Source organism: Chiloscyllium punctatum, chromosome 7, assembly GCF_047496795.1.
Source record: "Chiloscyllium punctatum isolate Juve2018m chromosome 7, sChiPun1.3, whole genome shotgun sequence".
Taxonomy (NCBI): domain Eukaryota; kingdom Metazoa; phylum Chordata; class Chondrichthyes; order Orectolobiformes; family Hemiscylliidae; genus Chiloscyllium; species Chiloscyllium punctatum.
Window position 1 is genome coordinate 95,338,575 of NC_092745.1, and position 24,236 is coordinate 95,362,810.

Below are 24,236 nucleotides of genomic sequence, written 5' to 3' on the forward strand. Positions count from 1 at the left end.
TTTGTACACCCCAATCCAACACCGACATCTCCAAATCACGTATCCAAATCACTTAGCAAAGGGTTAGGGTTAAACTGTGCTCCTGGGCAACATCGATGTCAGGATCAGTAGAATTCACAATGCAAACATTCAGATCCCAAATTAAATTTATGGAAGTGGGTTCATACATAGAATAGATCAGCTAGTTTATTATCCTGTTAAGTCAATAGAATTATTCCGTTAAAAATAAGGCTAGTTAATTTATAGAATGCCGTATCAAAATACAATTGTGTCGGGGAGCTACATAACAGCTTAATGTCACTCATGAAGACAGTGTCTTTTGGGTTTTAAACAGAACTCATTTATGATGCATCACACTTTTTATAATGCATTGTGGACCAATTTTGAAGTCTCTTCTAATGTAGAAGCTTGATAGGGTTAAAAAGTTATAAATTAGGTCTTGAAGAGTATATTTCATTTTTCATTAAGTAATTTGGGACCACTCCAGAGATTGCATTGTAATTAAGGACAAACCTTATTATTGTAACAGTAAATATGGTAATACTTTTCAGTTGGGCTTCTATGTTATTGCAAGGTTCCAACTCTGTTACAATCACCCGTACGAAATGGGTACAAGACTTGATCCTAATTTTATTACATTTGTTGCTTGAATTAACATTACTATTAAAAACTTGATTTACAAATTTATGGATTTATTTTCATTTAAAAATATCTACTTTTGCTTTTCTACATGCATGGGTTTTTAGTGCTGTGCCATTCTTAGCACTTTTGCAGTAATTTTGTTTTGCTTGCTGCTGCAACTTATTTTTCAGCAAATGAAACGGGCAGAATAGAATCTGCTTTGGAGTTACAAAACATGAAAAGTCTAAATGAGGAAGACAAATTCATTAGGGGACAATAAATGCAATTAAAATGAAATCTCGTCTCTATCACAGAGACTATGTATATGTTTGTTAAGAAACTGCAGATATAATCTGCACACATTGTTGCTGTATCAATTGACACCTTTGAACAGCAGCAAGGAATTGTAGCAAGGATCCAATTTATGTCAAAAGATCTATTTTGTAATAAGTATTCAAAGATGCTGTCTAGCAGCAACAGCAGGTTGTTGGAATAGGCCCAGTCCTGCAAAGCTTGACTCTCTCTCCTACCCAGTCCTACTGTGAAGTATATTTATAAAGACTGTTCTTTATGTAGTTTTAAACATGGTGTCAAACTTATTTTCTTTTAACAATATGAAGAGTCACTTTGTCATCTGAGCAGAAGAAGCAAGTATGGTCATTGGATGCTTGTTCAGTGCCTCAAAGAATGAAGGTGGGATGACACCTTTACTCTACAACATGGAAATTTACAGAATGGCCCGGATAGAGCAAATGTGGAAAAGATGTTTCCTCTAGTAGGAGAGACTAGGACCCAAGAACACAGACTCAAAGTAAAGGGGTGACCATTTTGAACTGAGATGAGAATGAATTATTTTCAGCCAAAGGGTGTTGAATCTGTGGAACTTGTTGTTGCAGAAGGATATGGAGGCCAAGTCATTGAGTGCATTTCAGACAGTGATAGATACGTTCTTAGATTTGTAAGGGGATCAAGGGAGAAGGCAGGAGAATTGGGTTGAGAAACGTATCAGAGCTGAAAATGTGTTGCTGGAAAAGCGCAGCAGGTCAGGCAGCATCCAAGGAGCAGGAGAATCGACGTTTTGAGCATGAGCCCTTCTTCAGGAAACATCGATTCTCCTGCTCCTTGGATGCTGCCTGACCTGCTGCGCTTTTCCAGCAACACATTTTCAGCTCTGATCTCCAGCATCTGCAGTCCTCACTTTCTCCTTGAGAAACGTATCAGCCATGATCAAATGGTGGAGCAGACTTGGTGGGCTGAATAGCCTAATTCTGTTCCTATATCATGCAGATTCATTGAGATATACAGCACAGAAACAGATCCTTTAGTCCTACTCGTCCAGGCTGACCAGGTATCCAAAATAAATCTAGTCTTTTTTGCCAGCATTTAGCTAATATCCCTCAAAACCATTGATATACCCAACCAGATACCTTTTGAATGTTGTAATTGTACCAATCTCCACCACTTCCTCTAGCAGCTTATTCCATACATGTATCACTGTCTGCATGAAAAAGTTGCTCTTTAAATCCCTTTTAAATCTTTCCCCTCTCACCTTAAACCTATGCCCTCTATATTTGGACTCCCCCACCCTGGGGAAAATCATGCTCCTCATGATTTTACAACCTCTAAAAGGTCACCCTTCAGCCTCTGATGCTCCAGGGAAAATAATCCCATTCTACTCACCCTCTCCCTGTAACTCAAACCCTACAACCCTGTCAACATCCTTGTGAATCATTCCTGAACCCTTTCAAGTTTCACAACATCCTTCCTGTCGCAGGGAGACCAGAACAGCACACAGAATTTCAATAGTGTCCTGACCAATGTCCTGGACAGTCGCAACATGACCTCCCAACTCCTATATTCAGTGCACTGACCAATAAAGACAAGCATACCAAATGCCTTCTTCACTATCCTATCTACTTGCAATTCCAGTTTCAAGGAACTATGCTTTTATAAATGACCCATGTGTCTGAAGCCATGTTTCAGAAGACACAGGATAATAGTACTTACCCAGAAACAAGAGGTCTTTGTGGTAATTTTATTTTACTATGTCACCATTTTATTAAATGCTAGTACTAAAAGCAAAATAGTGCAGCTGCTGGAAATTTGAAATAAAACAAAGTACTGTGAAACCTCAGCATGTCCTATAGCATCCATGGAGAAAGAAACAGAGTTAACAATTTGAGTTCAGTACTTAAGAGTTTGAAAGAAGACTCATCATAGACTTGAAATATTAACAGTTACTACCTCCACAAATATTGCCAGTTCCACAATGTTTTTCCAGCACTTTCTAGTGTTATTACATTTATAATTAAGTTTTTCAGAAGAAACCCTTGGCATGAGGTTTGGTTTATATATACCTTGAAAAAAGGTAATCAAGTCACAATGGATGAATCATACTGTGTCTGATCTCTAGTACCCACATGTCTGCAGTTAGGTGACCAGATTTCAGTTTGATAGATGAATAGTAGAGCCTCCAATTGACATACTTCTTGTGACAGCAATCATAATACCGGAATGTGTGCAAAGGCAAAATACTAACATTACATTTAGTCTTAGAGTCATACAATACCCATGCTGGCCAGTTTCCTGAACTGAACTCACATTTATCTAAATTAAACTCCGTCTGCCATTCCTTGGCCCACTGGCCCAGTTAAACAAGATCCTGTTGTACTCTTAGATAACCTTCTTCACTATCCACTATACCACTAATTTTAGTGTTAATCCACAAACTTACTCCACGTCTCCTATATTCCCGTCCAAATCGTATCGTAAATGATGAACAACAATAGACCCAGCACCGATCCTTGCGGTACACTGCTGGTCACATGTCTCCAGTCTGAACAACAACCCTCTACCACCATCTTCTGTCTCCTACCATCAAGTCAATTTTGTATCCAATTAGCTAGCTCTCCCTGAATCCCATGTGATCTAACTACTAACCAGTCTACCATGTGGAACTTTACGAAAGTCCATGTAAACAATGACTACTGCTCTGCTTTCATCTACCTTCTTGGTCACCTCTTCAGAAAAACTCAATCAAGTTTGTGAAACAAAAAAATTGGAAGGTTTTCCATGGGAATTCAATCTTAGCATAAACTTCATGTGGTATTACATGAAAGAAAATCTACCAGAATGATTAGCCAGCATAGGAATAATAGGTCATTCAATCTTAAGGTTATTCAGCCATTCAATTTGAAAATGTTTTAAAATTCATTCATGGGATGTGAGTATAGCTGGGTAGGGTAGCATTCAGTGTCCATCATTAATTACCCTTGAATTGGCAGTGAGCTGCCTTCTTGAAAGGTAGAGGGAGGAGGTTCCAGGATTTTGACCCAGCAACAGTGAAGGAATAGCAATATAGTTGCAGGAGAGGATGGTGTGTGGCCTGGAGTGGAACATTCTAGGTGATGGACATGGAATTAGAAGGTGCCTTGAAGGAGGCTTTAGTGAGATGTTCTAAGACATATTATATATGATACACACTGCTGCCACTGTGAATTGGTGATGGAGAGAGTGATTATGGTCATAGAGTCATAGAGATGTAAAGCATGGAAACAGACCCTTCAGTCCAACGCGTCCATGCCGACCAGATATCCCAATCCAATCTAGTCCCAGCTGCCAGTACCTGGTCCATATCCCTCCAAACTCTTCCTATTCATACACCCATCCAGATGAGATAATGTACCAGTTGAACAGTTCTGAAGAAGGATCATTGGATCCAAAATGTTAATAATGTTTTCTTTCCATAGTGCAGCCAGATCTGCTGAGTTTTCCCGTTTCAGTTTTTGTTTTTGATTTTGATTTCGAGCATCTATGGTTATTTGGTTTTTTTTGTTTATTGCTAATTAAACAGACTGTTATGTCCTTGATGGATTTGTGTTCCTTGTGGAGCCAACATATAGGCAATGGGCCAAATGGCCACCTTCTGTGCTGTAATTGTTCCATGTTATGCTTTAACATCTTACCTTCAAGTAGTACATAACATAATTTCTAATGTGAGGAACAATGTCTTTGCAACGCACAATACATTTAAGAGTATTTGGGACAGGTTTTACAAAAAGAATTCTTTGCCTGGTGCACTGGTTACTGCTTCATCTGTAATTAGGCATCTGGTAATCAAATGAAATTCAGCTGGACAATGTCCTCCAAACAGTAATGTGTGCAAAATTACCTTCTCATTACTGATTACAGTAGAACCTGTCATTCTGTATTTTTAAAAAGTTGAAAAATTGTAAGTCAAGGGAATTTTCAGTAAAATTGTGGTTGCTAAATTATTTATACATTTAGAGTCATAGAGATGTACAACATGGAAACAGAGCCTACGGTCCAACCCGTTCCATGCTGACCAGATATCCCACCTGCCAGCACCCGGCCCATTTCCCTCCAAACCCCTCCTATTCATATAGCCATCCAAATGCCTCTTAAATATTGCAATTGTACCAGCCTCCACCACTTCGTCTGGCAGCTCATTCCATACACGTACCACCCTCAGTGTGTAAAAGTTGCCCCTCAGGTCTATTTTATATCTTGCCCCTCTCATAAGACAGAACTGTTATGAAGTTTATGATAGACTCACCCATCATTTACATGGATGAGTATTTAGCAAAATAAAAGTCTAATTTACAGTCTTGATTGATGTTGTCTTATGTGCAACATTAGACCAAATCTAAATTTGCATAAGTGATTCTGGGTACTGCATCTGAAGTCAGTATTGGAAGAATGAATGGAAGCACTGTTACATGCTCACTTGTCCTGAAGACTTCAGCTCAGGTTATTGAAATTGCATGAAGATAAGCTTCTCAATTTGGGTCTGTTGATGGTTGATTTTTCCTACATGTTGGGACCCAACCTGCAAGCTCTGAGGGTGGCTTTCAGATTGTCTTTATATCAAAGTTTGGGACATTCTGAGATGCAGGTTCTCATGGCTTTTGAAGACAGCCAATGGTAGCCAGGAATCCTCTGTGATCAACTCAGAGAAGTGGAGATCCAGTTCGCAAATCTTCAATGCGACATCTGCAGCACCTGTGAGAACCTCTGTGTTTGGCATTTTGTCCTGCAACCTGATATTGTAAATAGATGTGACAGTAAAGATGGAATGCGTTTACTGTGTAATGAAAACAGAGAACTGTGGATGCTGGAAATTTGAAACAAAAACAAAGTACTGGAGAAAATCAGCAGGTTTGTCAGCACTTGGAGAGAAAAAAAAGTTAACTTTTCAAGTCCAGTGATCCTTCATCAGAGCTGAAAATAACTGGGAAGGAGTGATATTGATGCTGATGATGGGTGTATGTGAGTGAGTGGGGAGGAAGTTGACAGAGTACAAAGTAATTGCTAATAAGTAGAGAGAGAGAGAGAGAGAGAAACACTGAGTAAGATGCTAATGTGAAGTGTAAATTGTTGAAAATGGGTTGGCTGTTCTGGGAGCAACCTGAATAAATCAGGACCTAGGGATGTGGGGGTAGTTAACAAATGTTCACATTCTGAAATTTTCAAACTCTGTGCTGAATCCTGAAGGCTGAGAGGTACTTTGGCAGAAGAGGAGTTGGTGTTCCTCCAGCTTGTATTGTACCTTGCTGGAGCACTGCAGTAAGCCTGAGACAGAAATGGTGATATGGGAACCTGTGATGTATCAGAGACTGACAAGTGTCAGCAATGCAGATACCCAGTCAGTGTTTCATCTCCTCCACGTAGAGGTGTCTACTTTGTAAGTAGCGATAAGACTAGATTAAATGAGGTGCAGGTACATCAGTGCTTCACTTGGAAGGTGTTTGGGGCCTTGGATAATGAGGGAGGCTTCTAGTTGCTTTATATTATGTCATTCAGTTGTCCAAGTCTCTAATACAAAGAGGTGATGTTAAGAACTGCTGCTGGAAGACTTTTTTTGTTGAGACCATAGATATATAACATGATGTAGATCATTTGGCCCAATAAGTATGCTCCATCATTCAATAAAATTATGCTTGATCTGAAAATCAACTCTTTTGCTGCCTTTTCCCCATAACCCTCAATTCCCTTAATTTAAAATCTGCTTATCTCACTTAAATATACTTAACATGCTGTTTTACCCCCTGAAGAATTCCAGATTCATTACCCTCAGAAAAAAATCCTCACTTGTTCTAACTGGGCTAACCCTTACTCTGAGATTACGCCCTCTTGTCCTAGAAACTCTCATGAAGAGAAACACTTCTTTTGCATTCTACCCTGCAGAGTCCCCAGTGAATATTTCAATGTGGTCTCCTTTTATTCTTCTAAGCTCCAATAATTACAAACCTAACCTACTCAACCTTTCCTCAGGATAATCCCTCCCTACCAGGGATCAACCTAGTGAATTAAGGGTGCTTCCGATGCCAGTATATCTTTTCTTAGAGAAGAGAACTAAAATTGCAAGACAATCTCCATGCTCTTTCCAAAATCTGAACATGACTACTACTAGTTCAAAAAATTGTAAGACATTGGACTTTATACCCTTAATTTTAAATCAGAGTGGTGCTGGAAAAGCACAGCAGGTCAGGCAGCATCTGAGGAGCAGGAAAATCTGTGTTTCGGGCAAAAGCCCTTCATCAGGAATAGAGGCAGGAAGCCTCCAGGGTGGAGAGATAAATGGGGGAGGTTCCTGGGCTATGAGGTTGGAGGCTGTGGGTGGGAGACCTCCTGAGGTGATGAGGTTCTGTATGGTGTGGGAAATGATGGTTTGGTGATGGGGGGTGGGGGTCATGGTCAAGGGGGCAGTAGGAGGAGGTGCCTTCAAGTTGGCATCTGGCTTCAGCAGTGTCCCCAACAGTACCCTTCCACTGATTCTCATTAGTTTGGCTGAACTGGTCCTCACCCTTAATTTCTCCTTTGAATCCTCCCACTTCCTCCAAGCCAAAGGAGTAGCCATTGGCACCCATATGGGCCCCAGCTCTTTGTCAGCTATGTAGAACAGTCCATCTTCCGTAGTTACACCGGCACCACTCCCCACCTCTTCCTCCGCTACATTGATGACTGCATTGGCACCACCTCATGCTCCCGTGAGGAAGTTGAGCATCAACTTCACCAACACATTCCACCCTGACCTTAAGTTCACCTGGACAATCTCTGACACCTCCTTCCCCTTCCTGGACTTCATCTCCAATGACGACCAACTTGACACTGACATTTTTTACAGGCCCACAGCTACCTGGATTACACCTCTGCCCACCCTACCTCCTGCAAAAATGCCATCCCGTATTCCCAATTCCTCCGCCGTATCTACTCCCAGGAGGACCAGTTCCACCACAGAACACACCAGATGGCCTCCTTCTTTAGAGATGGTAATTTCCCTTCTCACGTGGTTGAAGATGCGCCCTCCAATGCATCTCATCCACATCCCACACCTCCGCCCTCACACCCCACCTCTCCAACCGTAACAAGGACAGAACCCCCTGGTGCTCACTTCCACCCTACCAACCTTCACATTAACCATATCGTCCGCTGACATTTCCACCACATCCAAACGGACCCTACCACCGGAGATATATTTCCCTCCCAACCCCGATCCACTTTCCACAAAGACCGTTCCTTCTGTGACTACCTGGTCAGGTCCACGCCCCCTAACAAACCACACCCCCCCTGATCCTGGCATCCTCCCCTGCCACCACAGGAATTGCAAAACCTGCACCCACACCTCCTCCCTCACCACCATCCAAGGCCCCAAAGAAGCCTTCCACATCCATCAAACGTTCACCTGCACATCCACCAATGTCATTTATTGTATCCGTTGCTCTTGATGCAGTCTCCTCTACATTAGGGAGACTAGACATCTCCACGCAGAGCACTTCAGGGAACATCTCCAGGACACCCACACCAATCAACCCCACCATCCCGTGGCCCAACATTTCAACTCCCCCTCCGCCGAGGATATGCAGGTCCTCGGCCTGCTCCACCACCGCTCCCTCACCACCCGAAACCTGGAGGAAGAATGCCTAACCTTCCGCCTCAAAACACTTCAACCCCAGGGCATCAATGTAGACTTAACCAGTTTCCTCATTTCCCCTCCGCCCACCTTACCTCAGTCCCAACCTTCCAGCTCAGCACTGTCCTCATGACCTGTTCTACTTACCAATCTCCCTTCCCACCTATCTGCTCCACCCTCTCCTCCGATCTATTACCACCTTCATTCATCTACTGTACTCTTTGCTACCTTCTCCCCAATCCCACCCCCTCCATTTATCGCTCCACTCTTGAAGCTTCCTGCCTCTATTCCTGACGAAGGGCTTTTGCCAAAACGGCGATTTTCCTGCTCCTCTGATGCTGTCTGACCTGTGTGCTTTTCCAGCTCCACTCTGATCTAAACTCTGATTTCCAGCATCTGCAGTCCTCACCTTTGCCTAGTTGATTTATACCCTTAACGTTATATCAGTCGCTTTTGGTAAATAAATACAAGAATACACTTATTTTAAAGATAAATTTTATTAATATGCATTAGAGTCTTGTGACTAGGTGTTTATACTTGAAGCAAAAAAAAACTTACCTACTTCATTAATACATGTATTTAAAAGTAGGAAATCAGCAGTTAGTGAATTTATAATCAGATTGTTAAATAATCCAAAATCTTTAGAATTTGAAGTCTGTTTCATAGAATATTTTTCAGAGAGACTTCAGGTTCTTTTATGGAAAATAAATATGAAATCAAGGTTTGTTATTTCAAAGTTTAGTTTTCAAAGCCATCCAATCTGTATGGTGACATCTGCCATTACCTTTCTTGTACTTGCTCAGTTTTGAGCTGTTTCTCTGCTAATACACTGCTTAGTGATGTAGGTTGAGTGTTGAAGTCCCAAATGGAGAAAGAACTTTAGGTTACAAGTAATTTGCAACTGAGGAGTGCTCACCCAAAGGGTATGTGTAGTACATTGAGTTAGATCACAAATCAGCCATCAGTTTAGCCTCAAATGCGATACATGGCTTCATGTTGTTCATTTTTTTCTACATCAAGTGGAAACTCACCACAGTTAGGAGCAATATTCCCTCAGCGGCACAGCTGTTGCAGAGATTTCTGTACACGCAGGTGAATGACTTCTGCTTTCAGAACCCATTGCTGCACATGGACCTTGGAGGTTTGTGCAGCAGTGAAATAAATTATAGGGAACATTGTTTGGCAAGTAATATAGAATCAAGGAGGGAAGATGTTGTAACAATCATTCATAACCATAAAAGGAAAATAAGGAAAACTAATGGGAATCAATGCTCAAGGCCACTACACTCAGTGCTTACACCTTCAAAAGTCATAAAATAAGTGGATGTAGAGGTGGTAGATCTTGGAGTGTAATGTTTAAAAATTCTGCAAAGATCCTAATGGATTGGAAAACTACAAATGTAACAACACTTCAGAAAAAGGAGACAGAAGATTTTGGGAATCTGTAGACCAGTTTGCCTAACAGCTGTCATTGGGAAATTGCTGAAATTCATTATTTAGGGAATTAGTAGCAAGACATTTAGAAAATAGTCAAAACTGTTAATCCTGTTCAATTTCCAGAAAGGGAAAACAAAAGTTTGACAATTTATCTTTGAGCAGGGAGGATAAATGAGAACCAATGGATGCAGCATATTTGAATTTCCAAGAGGTATTCAATTTGCTGGCTTATTAAAGGCTACTGCATAAGATTGAAGTATTCAGGTCAAAATAAATAGAAATGGACAGAGGAATGGATAACTAATGGGAAAAAATTTAGATAAGTGTCCCACCACCAGTAGGGTACGGTGGGACCAGTGCAAGAGTCAACTATTTACAAATCTATGTTAATGGCTATGGAGAGGCACTGCATCTCAAGGATACATGGTAATGATAACAATAATGTTGCACAAAGTAAATTCACAAAGGGATGTACATCTCAAACCAGCTCCTGGGTGATGTCAAATTCCCATATTGGCAAAATCAATTTCTTCATTCCCAATCAGCACAGTTAATATTTTGATGGGAGGTATAATAGTTTGTGATTACTTAATATGGCAAAGGTGTTCATCCACTCCCCCATCAAAAGCCCCAGTTTCTAAGATTCATCGTCAAGATATTTGTTTACAGAGATGGCCATGTCATCTGAACTGTTTCTCTATCAAGATCCGTTCTTTTTATAGAAGGGGAATCAGGGCAAGGAAAACTTGAATAGCAGTTTCCTTTTCTCTATTTTGGTTTCAAACATTTTATATCAAAGTAACATATAGAATCAGTATTGAGTATCTAAAAAGCTACAAAATATGACAATGGTTCTGAAGATTACTTATTTATGGAATCATACAAGTAGAGTAAGAAGTTGATTTTCATGAAATGTTACAAACACGTCAGGCAGAAGCATTAATATGGATCATTGAAAGGGTAATAGGGATGTTGTGCATCTCTATGTACAAATTCATTGCCAACCTGCGTTAACAAGGAGAAAAAGGTATTAGTTCAAGAAATATAACATTACTATGCACACAATTAACACTACTAATTATTAACTAAATGTTTAATAATTTGTTGCATTTTAGTATTGAACCCAAGATTTAAGAGAGTGACTTCAACATTGTACCAGGGCTAAAAATGAATCAAATGATAGTTTAAGTGACTTGAGGTAGAACCTCATAACTAATGACAGATCATTTTCAACAGTCTCCAAAAGAGATCCAATGCACTACTGATATTGAAAACATGATCAGAGTAGATGCTGCTACTACTCAGACTAAAATGTAAACTATGATCCGTTAAAGTTCATGAATGGAAGTGATTTTAGAATTCAGATTTATTGCTATCTAAACAAATGCTACATACAAAGCCATTTGAGGTGCAAAGATAAAATAGTTTAAAATGTTTCCCTATTTTACAGGGAAGGTGGAGCAATTTAATATTCTGGATGCAAGTGGGAATATAAATTTGAATACATAATTAGGTATGACTACATTGTACTCGATGGAAATCGATATTGCAGTCTCAGCTTTGACTGAAATTCAACTGCTTTCATCTATGTGGTATATAGGTCTCATTTAGGAGAGACAGGATTTTATGCAAGGGTATGGCAAGACTTTCTACACTTACTTTAATTTTTGGCACAATGTAACGCCAGTTTCTGTTGAGAGTTCCAATTCTTTTCATCTCATCTTCAGTCAAGGTGAAATCAAACACCTAGAAGAGAATAACAATTGCAAGATTGAGTGGAAAGAAAATAATTTTATTAACTGTGAACCAAGGTGGCAAAAACATGATAAAAAAGGGCAATAAGTTTGAGGAAAAAAAGAAAGTGTGGGTGGTACAGGGAAATAATGGTATGCAGTTCAAAAGGGGAGGCATAAGCCTAATGATATTATTGTTGCATTGCTATTCCAGAAACTCAGCTAATGTTCTGGAAACCCAGGTTGAATCCGATCACCAGATGACTGAATTCAAATTCAATAATCTACCTGCATTAACAAAGAGGAATACTGATGACTATGAAACCACTGCTGGTTATTGGAAAAATTCAACTGGTTAACAAATGTTCTTCAGGAAAGGAAATCTACCACCCATAACTGATCTGACCACACATCACCCCTGACCCTCGGGCAACTGTGTGTGTGGAGTTTGTACATTCTCTCCGTGTCTGCGTGGTTTCCTCCAGGTGCTCTGGCTTCCTCCCTCAGTCCAAAAATGTGCAGGTGAGGTGAATTGGCCATGCTAAATTGCCCATAGTGTTGGGTGAAGGGGAAAATGTAGGGGTCTGGGTGGGTTGCTCTTCGGAGGGTCAGTGTGGACTTGTTTGGCCGAAGGGCTTGTTTCCACACTAAGTAATCTAAATCTAAAATTTCGTGGCTGACTCTTAAATCTGAGTGGCTTACCAAGCAGTTAACAATCGCTTCGACAGCACATGGACGACAGCTTATCATCAAGAGCAACCAAGGAGAGGCAATAAATGCTGATGGAACCAGTAATGCCCACGTCCCATGCGTGATTACGAAAAATGTTAAATTTTTGAATGCATGATGACAGTTAAATTGTTGACCAGTATCCTCAGCAGTGCCAACATTCATAAATAAAGTTTTTGGCAAATAGTTATTTTCTCAATGTGTTTCTTCACCTGGTGATGTTTGACCTGGTGGAATGTGTATAAGAGACAGAGGCAGAATCGGACAGACTGGGTAGTACACAGATAATCTGTCTCCAATATATGAAATCATACAGTGTGAATTAAAAAGCAGGAAATGAAAATTTCTTGACACTGTTTTAATTGTCTTGATTTATCTTTTTTAAAAAAAGCTAATTTTAGTACCAGTCTGTGTCCTTTCAAAAATTATTTTAGTCCATGAAAGCTTTGGGTAAAATAGTCAGGTGATGGAATTTTAATTATAAATGTTTTACACTTTAATCAATTTCCTAATAGCTTATTACTTAGTCATTTTATCCACATACGTTAGAGTCAGAGATATACAACATAGAAACAGATCCTTCATTCCAACTCATCCATGCTGACCAGATATCTTAAATTAATCTAGTACTATTTGCCAGCAATTGGTCCATGTCCCTCTAAACGCTTCCTATTCATATACCCATCCAGATACCTTTTAAATATTATAGTTGTACAAGCCTCAACCACTTCCTCTGACAGCTCATCCCAAACATGCACCACCCTCTGCATGAAAAAGTTGGGCTTTTGCCCGAAACGTTGATTTCGCTGCTCGTTGGATGCTGCCTGAACTGCTGTGCTCTTCCAGCACCACTAATCCAGTATTTGATTTTCAGCATCTGCAGTCATTGTTTTTACCATGAAAAAGTTGTACCTTAGGTCCCATTTAGATCTTCTCCCTCTCATTTTAAATCTATGTCCTCTAGTTCTGAACTCACCCACCCTAGGGAAAAGACCTTCTCTATTTATCCTTACCATGCCCCTCATTATTTTATAAACCTCTATAACCCCTCAGTCTCCAACTCTCCAAGGAAAAGGGACTTTGCATTTACTGGCTAAAAACCATTGACTGGATTTTTAGAAGTCTGGGACAACATTTGTAGCTGCAGCTTTGAAGGTAGCCAAATATCTGCAACACCACACAATATGACCTTCACCACTATCATTTGGCACCAACTGGTCTAGAAAGCCCAGAGACAATTACCCTGAATGACTGTATCAAAAACTTTGGTAGAGAAAGGAATTTATCCCAGCCACAATCCAAACAAGTCAAAACCACCTAACCAGAATGTACGAACCATGACCGTATTTAGATCATTGATCACTTGAATGGAGCAGATCATATTTTAAGTCAATTATGAAACAGAAGAATGTAGAACACACTCATGAACATCATTGTGCCTCAAGCTCTGATCCCCGTGGTTCTCCATTATTTACAGACTGCCACTTGTAAAATTCCCCTTTATCCCAACTGTCTGTCTTCAACTAGTAAGCCAAACCTCTAACCATACTATATAGTATTTCCAACAATTCTTTTCTTGTTAAAAGTAGTCTAACACATGTAATCCAACTATATTACAACCAAGGTCCCCGATTATCTATCTTGCTTGTTACCTGTACAGAAATAAACGGACATATCTGTCAAGCAGGATTTCTTTAAGAAACCATGCTAACTCCATGATAACACCAATGTAAGTATTGTGACCAATGTGAGGGAAACTGTAAATACAGGTCATTCTGCAATAATGTACGTTTCGTCAACGTGAATTGGCTACAACATGATTGACAAATAGAGACACTATTTCTAAAGCAAGACTTTTAAAATGTGTGTTGGCTATAATGCGATTGCATTGCCAACACCAAGTGCTATTTTTATTGCGCAATTTTACACAAGAACTACCTGTAACTCAAAATCTGATAATCAAGTATAATAATTCTTTATCCAGTTCTGGTAGTAAAGAAATAGACATGCACACATTGTTGACAGTGCTGAGAAAAGTCATGCAACTAATACGCAGATTTGGGTTAATGAAAGATTGGTTATATTTCATTCAGTAACACGTGGATAAACTGAAAATCATTATTAAAAAGGGGTGTGGATATTAATTCGCTTATGCAGTGGTCCTAATGCAGGTGGAATGGCTTTCCTCGTTCATACCTGCCTTTTTATCAGAATCATAAAACGGAGAACCACTGCATATATAAAGAACACAATCTCTGTTTCTACAACTAACAGAAATACAGTTAATTTTAACATTCATAAAACAGCCACGTTACCTGTAGATTTTGGGCAATTCGTGCTGGATTGACACTCTTGGGAATGGCTACCACTCCACGTTGTACCTGCCATCTGCAGAAGAAAGGCATCTAATGAGGTTATATGAAAAGGATTATGGAAAATTTAAGAGTAAAAAATTTCAACATATTAATTCTAACTCATTGATCAATGGCGATGAGCCCTCACAGGACTGTATCATTGCCATATGAAACACTTTCACAATTTAACATATCAGAATAGAAGAGAATCATTGTTTTTATTTAGGATATGGTCACAAATGGCAAAGTACTGAAAAAAATTCAGTAATCCTAGCAGAATCTCTGAAAAGAGAAAGAAAGAGTTATCATTTTATGTTCCTATGATTCTTGAAGATTCATAATCAGATAAAAAAATTTAACTTTCTTTCTCCACAGATGCCATCAGATCTGCTGAGCTTTCACAGCAATTGGAGAGAGATATTGAGACTGCTAGCAAGAGAGCCATCAGTATATCACTTGGAACATGGAACACAAATTGTATCACTCAGGTGTTTACAATTGCAAGGACTATACCCAGTGGCTGAGGGAATGGAAGGAAGACCGGTTAACAACCTACAGTTGCCAGGCAAAGCAGAAACTTTTCTCAAATGGGTTATAGTGCATGGCAGAAATAGCCATTAAGAGTCCTGTCCAATACTTTCAACTGTGGCAGTCATATCTAGACTATATATTACAATGTATTTTTCTGACAGACCACAAAAAGTCAGTTTGAAAACCCAACTGACTATATAGTTAATTCTCCTTTGGTATTATTTTGATTGAACCGTTTTAATCCTCATCGCGTATACATTAAGATTCTGTGGTGATGGTGGTGCAGGTAGGTTTATGGGGTAAAACCCGCTCCGTCCTCTGACCGTATTGATCTTTGTCATTCTCAGTGTCCTCATGAATCCCAAGATATTTAGTTCAAGGTGTTACCACGCAATCCAGTTTTCTGCTTACCTACACTACGCTTTCCCTCTAGCTTTCCTTCCAACATCATCTTTCGTAAACTACCGCTTCTTAACATATTTAAAGTATTTCAACTTCAGTTTGTCGACCACTAATAAATGTATGTTACCAACTCCAACCTGATGCAAATACTCATTTGGTTGTACATTTTTCGATCCTTTTCACCCTAAGCATCCTGCAAAAACACCAAAGTTCAAAAGAACTGATCATTTCATTGTTTATAATTTAGACCATGAGACATAAGAGCAGAATTAGGCCATTCAACCCATCAAATCTGTTCTGCCATTTAACCTTGGCTGATATGTTTCTCAAATACAATCTCTTACCTTCTCCCTGAAACCCTTGATTGTCTTACCAATCAAGAACCTGTCTTAAACCTATCTTTAATGACTTGGCCTCCGCAGCCCTCTGCAGCAATGAGGATCACAGATTAACAATTCTCTGACTCAAGAAATTCCATCTCATCTCAATTCTTCATACTGAGGCTGTCCCCTCAGGTCTTAATCTCTCCTACTAATGGAAACATCATCTTCATATCCACTCTATTCCAGGCCTCTCAGTATCCTGTAAATTTCAAATGAAACAAACACTCTTCTAAATTCCATGAGTACTGACCTAGAGTCCTCAGCCACTTGTCATACAATATGCCCCTCATCCTCGGGATCATTCTTGTAAACCTCCTTTGGAGGTCAGCACATCTTTCCTTAGATATTGACCCAAAACTACTCAATATTCCATATGCTGTCTGACCTGAGCCTTACACAGGTTCGACAGTACATTTCTACTCTGAATTCTAGTTCACTTGAACTTAATGTTAACATTGCATTTGCCTTCCTAACTGCCAAATTAATCTGCAGGTTAACCTGAACTAGGACTCCCAAATCCCTTTGCATTTTAAAAGCATTCCCTCATTTAGAAATAGTCTATGTCTCTATTTTTTCTGCCAACATGTATAACCTGATCTTGTATTCCATATGCCACTTTTTTGTCCAATCACCCCGATACACACCACCCTCTGCATGAAAAAGTTACCCATCAGCTCCTTTTTACATCTTTCCCCTCTCCCTTTGGCTAATCACCCTATCCATGCCCCTCACTACATTACAAACCGCTAAGTCCCAGTCTATTCAGTTTTTCCCTCTAACTTAAATCTTTGTGTAAAGATTTGTTGCTCAGGTGCCGGTTGTCATGGTTGTGGCTATGTTCGACTGGGACAACACAATGATCATTGGACAGCCAGAAAATTTCTGGAAGCATGGCACTCAGCCACAGACTCCACCAACAAGCACACTGACCTCGACCCAATTTGTCAGCCACTATAATGAACAGCCAGAACTGAAAGCAGCAGAAACAGAACCAAATAAATTACAGAAGGTACTGTACAGCAGGGCTTCACAGAAAGTTCCAAAGCACTGAAGATTTAACCTAGACAGGAGACGAATCATCTGCAAATTAGCTTGCTAGCTTGGCGAACATATCCATATCTCAAATCCTCCAATCCCTACAACATCCTTGTAAATCTTCTCTGGACTCTCTCAAGTTTAACAACATATTTCTTATAGGATGAGAATTGAATGCAACATTCTAAAAGTGGCCTAACCAATGTCCTATACAGCTGCAACATGACCTCTTAACTCCTTTTTGCAATGTTCTAACGAAGCCAAGCGTGCCAAACAACTTCCTCATTACCCGGTTTATCTGTGACTTGACGTTTAAAGAACTATGCATCTTGCACTCCCACGTCTGTTTGGCAACACACCCCAGGGTCCTACCATCAAGGTGTACAGGTCCCACCCTGACTTGCCTTACCAAAATGCAGCACCTCACATTTATCTAAATTAAACTCTGTCTGCCACTCCTCGGCCTATTGGCCCATCTGATCAAGGTCCTCATTGTACTCCGTGGTAATTGCCTTCACTAACCACACCACCACCTATTTTGGGGTCATCTGCAAACTCACTAACTGTACCTCATATTCACATTCAAATGTTTAAATAATGACAAAGTAGTAGACGCTGCACGGATCCTTGTGGCACACCACTGGTCATCGGCCTCCAGTCTGAAAAAGGAACCCTCTACCACCACCTACTGTCTCCTACCTTCAAGCCAAGTTTGCCAATTGGCTAGGTCCCCTGGATCCCATGTGATCTGACTGTACTAAGCAGTCTACCACGAAACTTTGTTGAACGCTTTTCTTTGTTAACCATTAATACTGCTCCAGCCTCATTTTCGAATGAGGAAACGTCCACTCTTAGCTCTCTCACTTTTTAAGATATTGAAAAACACTTGTGCAAATCTTCTTTCATAGTACCAGCCAACTTACTCTTATTTCATCTGCTGCTTATTTCTTTAGTATCTTTTTTAAAAACTCTATCTAATACCTTAAATGGCAATAGAAAACAGCATGATTCAAGGAACTTAAGCTTAGTTCTTTTACCAACAGATTTATCTTTCCAAGTATTAGTTGATACAGTCCTTGTTTGTACCTGAGCAGAACTTGAGCAGGGGATTTCCCATGTTTTTCAGCTATAGCTTTAATGTTGGTATCTTCAAGTAACATTGGTTCATCTGGTGCTTTCCACAACCGATCAGAGGAACCAAGAGGACTGTATGCTGTCACCACTAATCCATGTTTCTGGCAATGTCCAATCAGCTCATTCTGGGCAAGATATGGATGGCATTCAATCTAATAATACAAAATAAAATGTATTTTAAGTCATGCATCACCAGGATCTATGTGTAATTGCTAGATCTAAAAACCTTAGTTTAGGTGCACAGTAAATTGCAGGAAAACTATTTACAGTGGATATGATATTTATAGCAACTATTTATAACTTAGATTAATACAAGAGACATTGTTAGAGACTACTGAAGGCTACGTAGATAGCAGGTCTAATTCCTTCAAGATCCTAAACTGATTTCCCTCCTCCCCAAATCTATGTAATAACAGGTGAGGTTTTAGGTACATATCAGTATTAAACCACAAACATATATCCAACTTCCCAAGTTTCCTCATTATTATTATTATTATTATTATTAACTGCTTTGCCCCATCTAGGATCAGTGAATTCACATATTTAAGTAGTCTAATTGAAGTGCTTAATACTGCTCATTAGATATTAGATTATTTGAGAGAACCTACAGCGTTGCTGAATTTTGCAATCTGAACTCTTTTTGCCATTGACAGCAGTGGAAAACATTTTTATTAATCCAGTATAGTCACATGTTTTTCAAGGAATGTTTATTTTGCCAATATAGCTAATCCCAATGGATTTGGTGTTCTGTTTAGTTTCCGCTATGCACTTATCAAGCCCTGCAAAATCTTTTTACTGGCCATTCCTTGATTTGGACTAATCCTCCTGTCACTTGATGATAATGAAGGTCAAAACACACAATCGTGCTCGAGTGAGCATTCTTGATTGCTATATTATGCATAAACTCTATACTATCTGATAGTGTTGCAGAGTTGCTTGTAGCATACCTTTGTCTTCAGTGCTGTTCCTCCTGGACTATATTAATGCTGTCAGCTGAAGATAGTATTTGATTAACCACAACACATTGGTTATATAGTGACACTTACTCCTGTATGAAGCTTAAAAAATGAGATGGCAATTGACAAATATATGCAATCCTCAATTAATGCATTAGTTCCATTTCTGAAAACCACTGCATTAAGCAAAACACATTAAAGTTGACCTTCCTCTGCAGCTGTAACACTATAGTCTGCATTCTGTTCTATTATCCGGATGTGCTTACATAAGGTATGGTTTGCTTGGATAGCATGCAAAACAAAAAGATTCACTATAATCTCCGAACATGTAACAAAAATTTGATTTGATTTATTCAAGTTATTTGAAACATATTCCCACAGAAGCCCATAAATATGCACTTGTACCTGGGTTTGCAGCAGTGACCATGATCATTAGTAGAGAGTGTTCTTTTACTGATTTATTAGTTTCTCATGTCACTTTTTAGGGATTTTGTATCTTAATAAACAAATACCTCAACAGAAACCATGGATGAACTAGGAGATCTACTGCCTGGTGAAGTCCAGGTCTGAGGCGTACAAGTCAAATAACTCTGACCTATACAGAAAATCCAGTATGATCTTTGAAGGGTCATCAAATATGCCACGAGATAATACTAAGCTAAGCTTGAGATACAGACCAACCAGATGGGTATCCATTATTTGTGGCAAGGCTTTACACAACATATTGGACGACGAAGCAAAGTCAAACAGAATCGTGGCAACAGTATATCTTTACCCAACAAGTTCAATACTTGCTTTGAACAGAAGGTCAGTGAAATGATGTCACCGATCTCAATAGCATCGGATGCACGTGTACTGATGGTCACCACTGCAGACATTAGAGTTGCTTTCTTGAGAATGAACAGAGAGCGACTAGCCCAGACAGAGTCCCTGGCTGTGCACTCAGATCCTATGTGAACCAGATGGTGAGTGTATTTGCAAACATCTTTAACCTCTTCTTAATAGGATTTGAAGTCCCCACCTGCTTCAAGGCCACCATCATCCCGATGCCAAAGAAAGACCATGCAGCATGCCTCAAATGACTACTGCCTAGCAGCTGACTTCCATAATTAGAAGTGCTCCGACAGGTTAAACATGGCTGACATCAACTCCAGCAGACTAAATGGACTTGATCTTTTGAAATGCTCTTACTGACAACAGGGTCATAACAGACACCATCTCCCTGGTCCTACACTCATCCCTGGAACATCTGGAAAAACAAGGGTAACTACATCAGACACCCACGTATTGACTACAGTTCTGCCTTCAACACCATAATTCCAAAAAAACCTTATTTCTAAACTCAGAGACCCAGGTCTCTGCTCTCCACTCTAACTGGATACTCAACTTCCTGACCTATGTTCTACAATGAGTAAGAATAGGCAACATTATCCGTCACCCTCAACACCATTGTCTGACAAGGCTGTCTACTCAGTGCCCCCAACATACCCCTTATACACTCAGCTGTTTGGCAGAATTCTGCCCCAACTCCATTTATAAATTTACTGCCACCATTGTAGGTTGGATCTCAAAAATGAGGAGACAAAACAGGCAAGAAATTGTATGCTTAGTGGCATGGGGCAAAGGCAACAATTTCTCTGGCAACATCAGCAAAATGAAGGAGCTGGTCATTGACTTCAGGAAGAGGAGTGGAGGGCATGCCCCTGTCAACATCAGTGGTTGGGATAATGATGATGGACAGCATCATGTTCCTGCGAGTGATGATTACCTGGTCCACCCATATTGACACGGTGGCCAATGAAGCAAAAACGTTCTTCCTCAGGAGGCTCAGGATATTCGGTATATCTCAGACTCTTATTAGCTTTTATAGATGCACCATAGAAAGCATCCTATCTGGCTGCATCACAGTGTGGTTTGGCAACTGTTCTTCTCAAGATCGCAAGAAACTATAGAGCCATGAACATAGTTCAGTCCATTATGCAAACTAACCTTCCATCCGTTGATTCTATCTATATTTCCACGGCCTCGGGAAAGCAAACAACATAATCAAAGACCCCTCCCACCCCAGTTGCATGCTCTTCCATCAGGCTGAAGATATAAAAGTTTGAATATGCTTACAAACAGTTTCAAGAACAGCTTCTCCTCGGGCTGCTATCAGACTTCCGAATGGACCTCTCAAATGTTATTTGGGATCGCTCTCTGCACTTTTCTGGGGCTTTGAATGGTATGATCTGCCTGTATGGCATGCAAAACATCACTCTCTCCTGTATATGTGACAACAATTAAATCAAAAGAGGATTTCGATTTGTGAAAAGTCTATCTTATTCTTAGGTTTAATCTGTTTTGATTTCAGAGTTCTGCTTCACTCATTATCTGAGCAGCTTTTCGAGAGTCTAACCTTTTTGACCATATAAATCTAAGATTAATTATGAGTTTAAAACCAACAGTCACATTTTCCACTAATCTGTGGAGATCTTGAATGAAATGATATGGATTTTCCTGAAGGAACTCTTCTATTAAGTCTTGCTTTATCCAGAATTTTATTTGCTTGGAGATGAATTATGAAAGGCTTTCAGTACATAGTCACAGAGACGTACAGCACAGAAGCAGATGCTTTGGTCCAACTTGTCCATGCCAACCAGATATCATAACTTAATCAACATTTGGCCCATATCACTCCAAACCCTTCCTATTCAGATGCCTTTTAAATGTTATATTTGTACCAGCCTCCAACACATTCTCTGGCAGCTCATTGCATACATGCACCACCCTTTGCATAAAAACATTGCCTTTTGGGTCCCTTTTAAATCTCTCCCCTCTCACCTTAAACCAATGCCCTCTCGTTGTGGACTTCACCACCACCACCTCTTCCCCCCCCCCCCCAACAACATGGAAAAGACCTCGTCCTTGTCTATTTACCCTACCCACACCCATTATGATCTTATAAATCTCCATAAAAAGTCACCCCTCAGCCTCTGAAACCCCAAGCAAAATAACGCTAGTCTATTCAGCTTCTCTCTATAGCACAAACCCTCCAACCCTGGCAACATTGTTGTTAAGTTTCACAGCATCCTTCCTATAGCAGTGAGACCAGCATCACACACACTAATCCAAAAGTAGCCTAACCAATGCCCCGAACAACCACAACATAACCTCCCAATTCCTACACTCAATACACTAACCAATAAAAGCAAGTATACCAAATGCTGCCTTCTCTATGCTGTCTACCTAAAACTTCACTTTCAAGGAACAATGAACCTACCAAGGTCTCTTTTTTTTCAGCAACACACCCCAGATCCTTACCATTACGTGTACAAGTCCTGCCCCGATTCACCTTTCCAAAATGCAGCACCTCACATTTAGCTAAAACTAAATTCAATCTGACACGCCTATCTATTGGCTCATCTGATCAAGATTCCATTGTACTCTGAGATAGTCATCTTCCCTGCCCACTACATCACCTATTTTGGTATCATCTGCAAATCTATACTAACCGTATCTCTTATGTTCACATCCAAAAGAAGAAATACAGTGCACCCAACACTGATCCTTATGTTCTATCTTCAAGCCAGTTCTGGATCCAAATGGCTAGTTCTCCCTGTATTCCATGTGGTCAAACCTTGCTAACCAGTCTATCACGAGGAACCTTGTTGAACACCTTATTGAAGTCCAAATAGATCACATCCACCACTCTTGGACTCATCAATCCTCTGTTACTTTTTCAAAAAACTCAATCAAGTTTGTGAGACACAATTTCCCACACACAAAGTCATACTGAATATCCCTAATCAGTATGTGCCTTTCCAAAAACATGTAAATCCTGTCTATAGTTCCTTAGCTTTTCCTGATCACTTTTCTTACGTTAGCTAACTACCAAGTCTTCTGGCACCTCACCTGTGAATATCGATGATATAAATATCTAAGCAAGGCACCCAGCAGTTACTCCCCAAGCTTCCCACAGAGTTCTAGGGTACACCTGATCAGGTCCTGGGGATTTATCTACCTTCATGCATTGTAAGTTGTCCACCACCTCCCTCCGCTGTAATATGGACATTCTTCAGGATGTCACTGTTTTTTCTCCCCCATGTTTTATGTCTTCCATGTTCTTCTCCAGAGTAAACACGGTCACAAAATACTTGCTTAATATCGCCCCCATCTCCTGCAGTTCCACACTTAGGCTGCCTTGCTGATCTTTGAGGGGCCCTTCTCTCCCTAGTTACCCTTCTGTCCTTAAATATATTTATATAATCACTTTGGATTTCCTACCCGTATGTCATGTCCCCTTTTTGCCCTCCTGATTTCCCTCTTCAGTATAGTCCTACTGCTTTTATACTCGAGGGATTCACTTGATCGCCACTGTATATACCTGACATACGCTTCTTTTTCTTGACCTAACCTTCAATTTCTGTAGTCATCCTGCATTCCCTAAATCTACCAGCCTGACCCTTCACCATAACAGGAACATACTATCTCTGGACTCTAATTATCGCATTTTTGAAGACTTCCCATTTTCCAGCTGTCCCTTTACCTGCAAACATCCATCTCTAATCAACTTTTGAAAGTTCTTGCCTAATACCACCAAAAATTGGCCTTCCTCCAATTTAGAACTTCAATTTTTAGATCCAGCCTATTCTTTACTGTCCACTATTTTAAAATTAATAGAATGTTAGTCACTGGCTCTAAACTGCTCTCCCACTGACACCTCAGTCATCTGTTCTGCCTTATTTCCCAAGAGTAGGTTAAGTTTTGCACCTTCTCTAGTAGGTATATCCATGTATTGAAACAGAAAATGTTCTTGTAGACAAGTTCCTCTCCATCTAAACTCTTAACACTATGGCAGTCCCAGTCTAAAATCCCCTACCATAACCACCCTATTATTCTTACAGATAACAGAAACCTCCTTACAAATTTGTTTCTTAATTTCCCGCTGACTATTTGGGGGTCTATACTACAATCCAAATGAAGGTGGTCATCCCTTTCTTATTTCA

General features: G+C 40.0%; 1 protein-coding gene across 2 annotated transcripts in view; it reads right to left on the minus strand.

Moving 5' to 3' along the window:
- Window positions 1–9,032: 9,032 nt before the first annotated feature.
- Window positions 9,033–24,236, minus strand: part of akr1a1b (aldo-keto reductase family 1, member A1b (aldehyde reductase)) — a 36,566-nt gene continuing 21,362 nt past the window's right edge. For both annotated transcript variants that reach the window (XM_072574367.1, XM_072574366.1), the window contains exons 6-9: window positions 18,245–18,444; window positions 14,769–14,841; window positions 11,651–11,737; window positions 9,033–10,996 (exon numbers count right to left, since the gene is read on the minus strand). In XM_072574367.1, coding sequence (XP_072430468.1) covers window positions 10,931–10,996; window positions 11,651–11,737; window positions 14,769–14,841; window positions 18,245–18,444 — 426 coding nt within the window. In that variant the 3' untranslated portion in view covers window positions 9,033–10,930. The remainder of the gene's footprint in view (window positions 10,997–11,650; window positions 11,738–14,768; window positions 14,842–18,244; window positions 18,445–24,236) is intronic.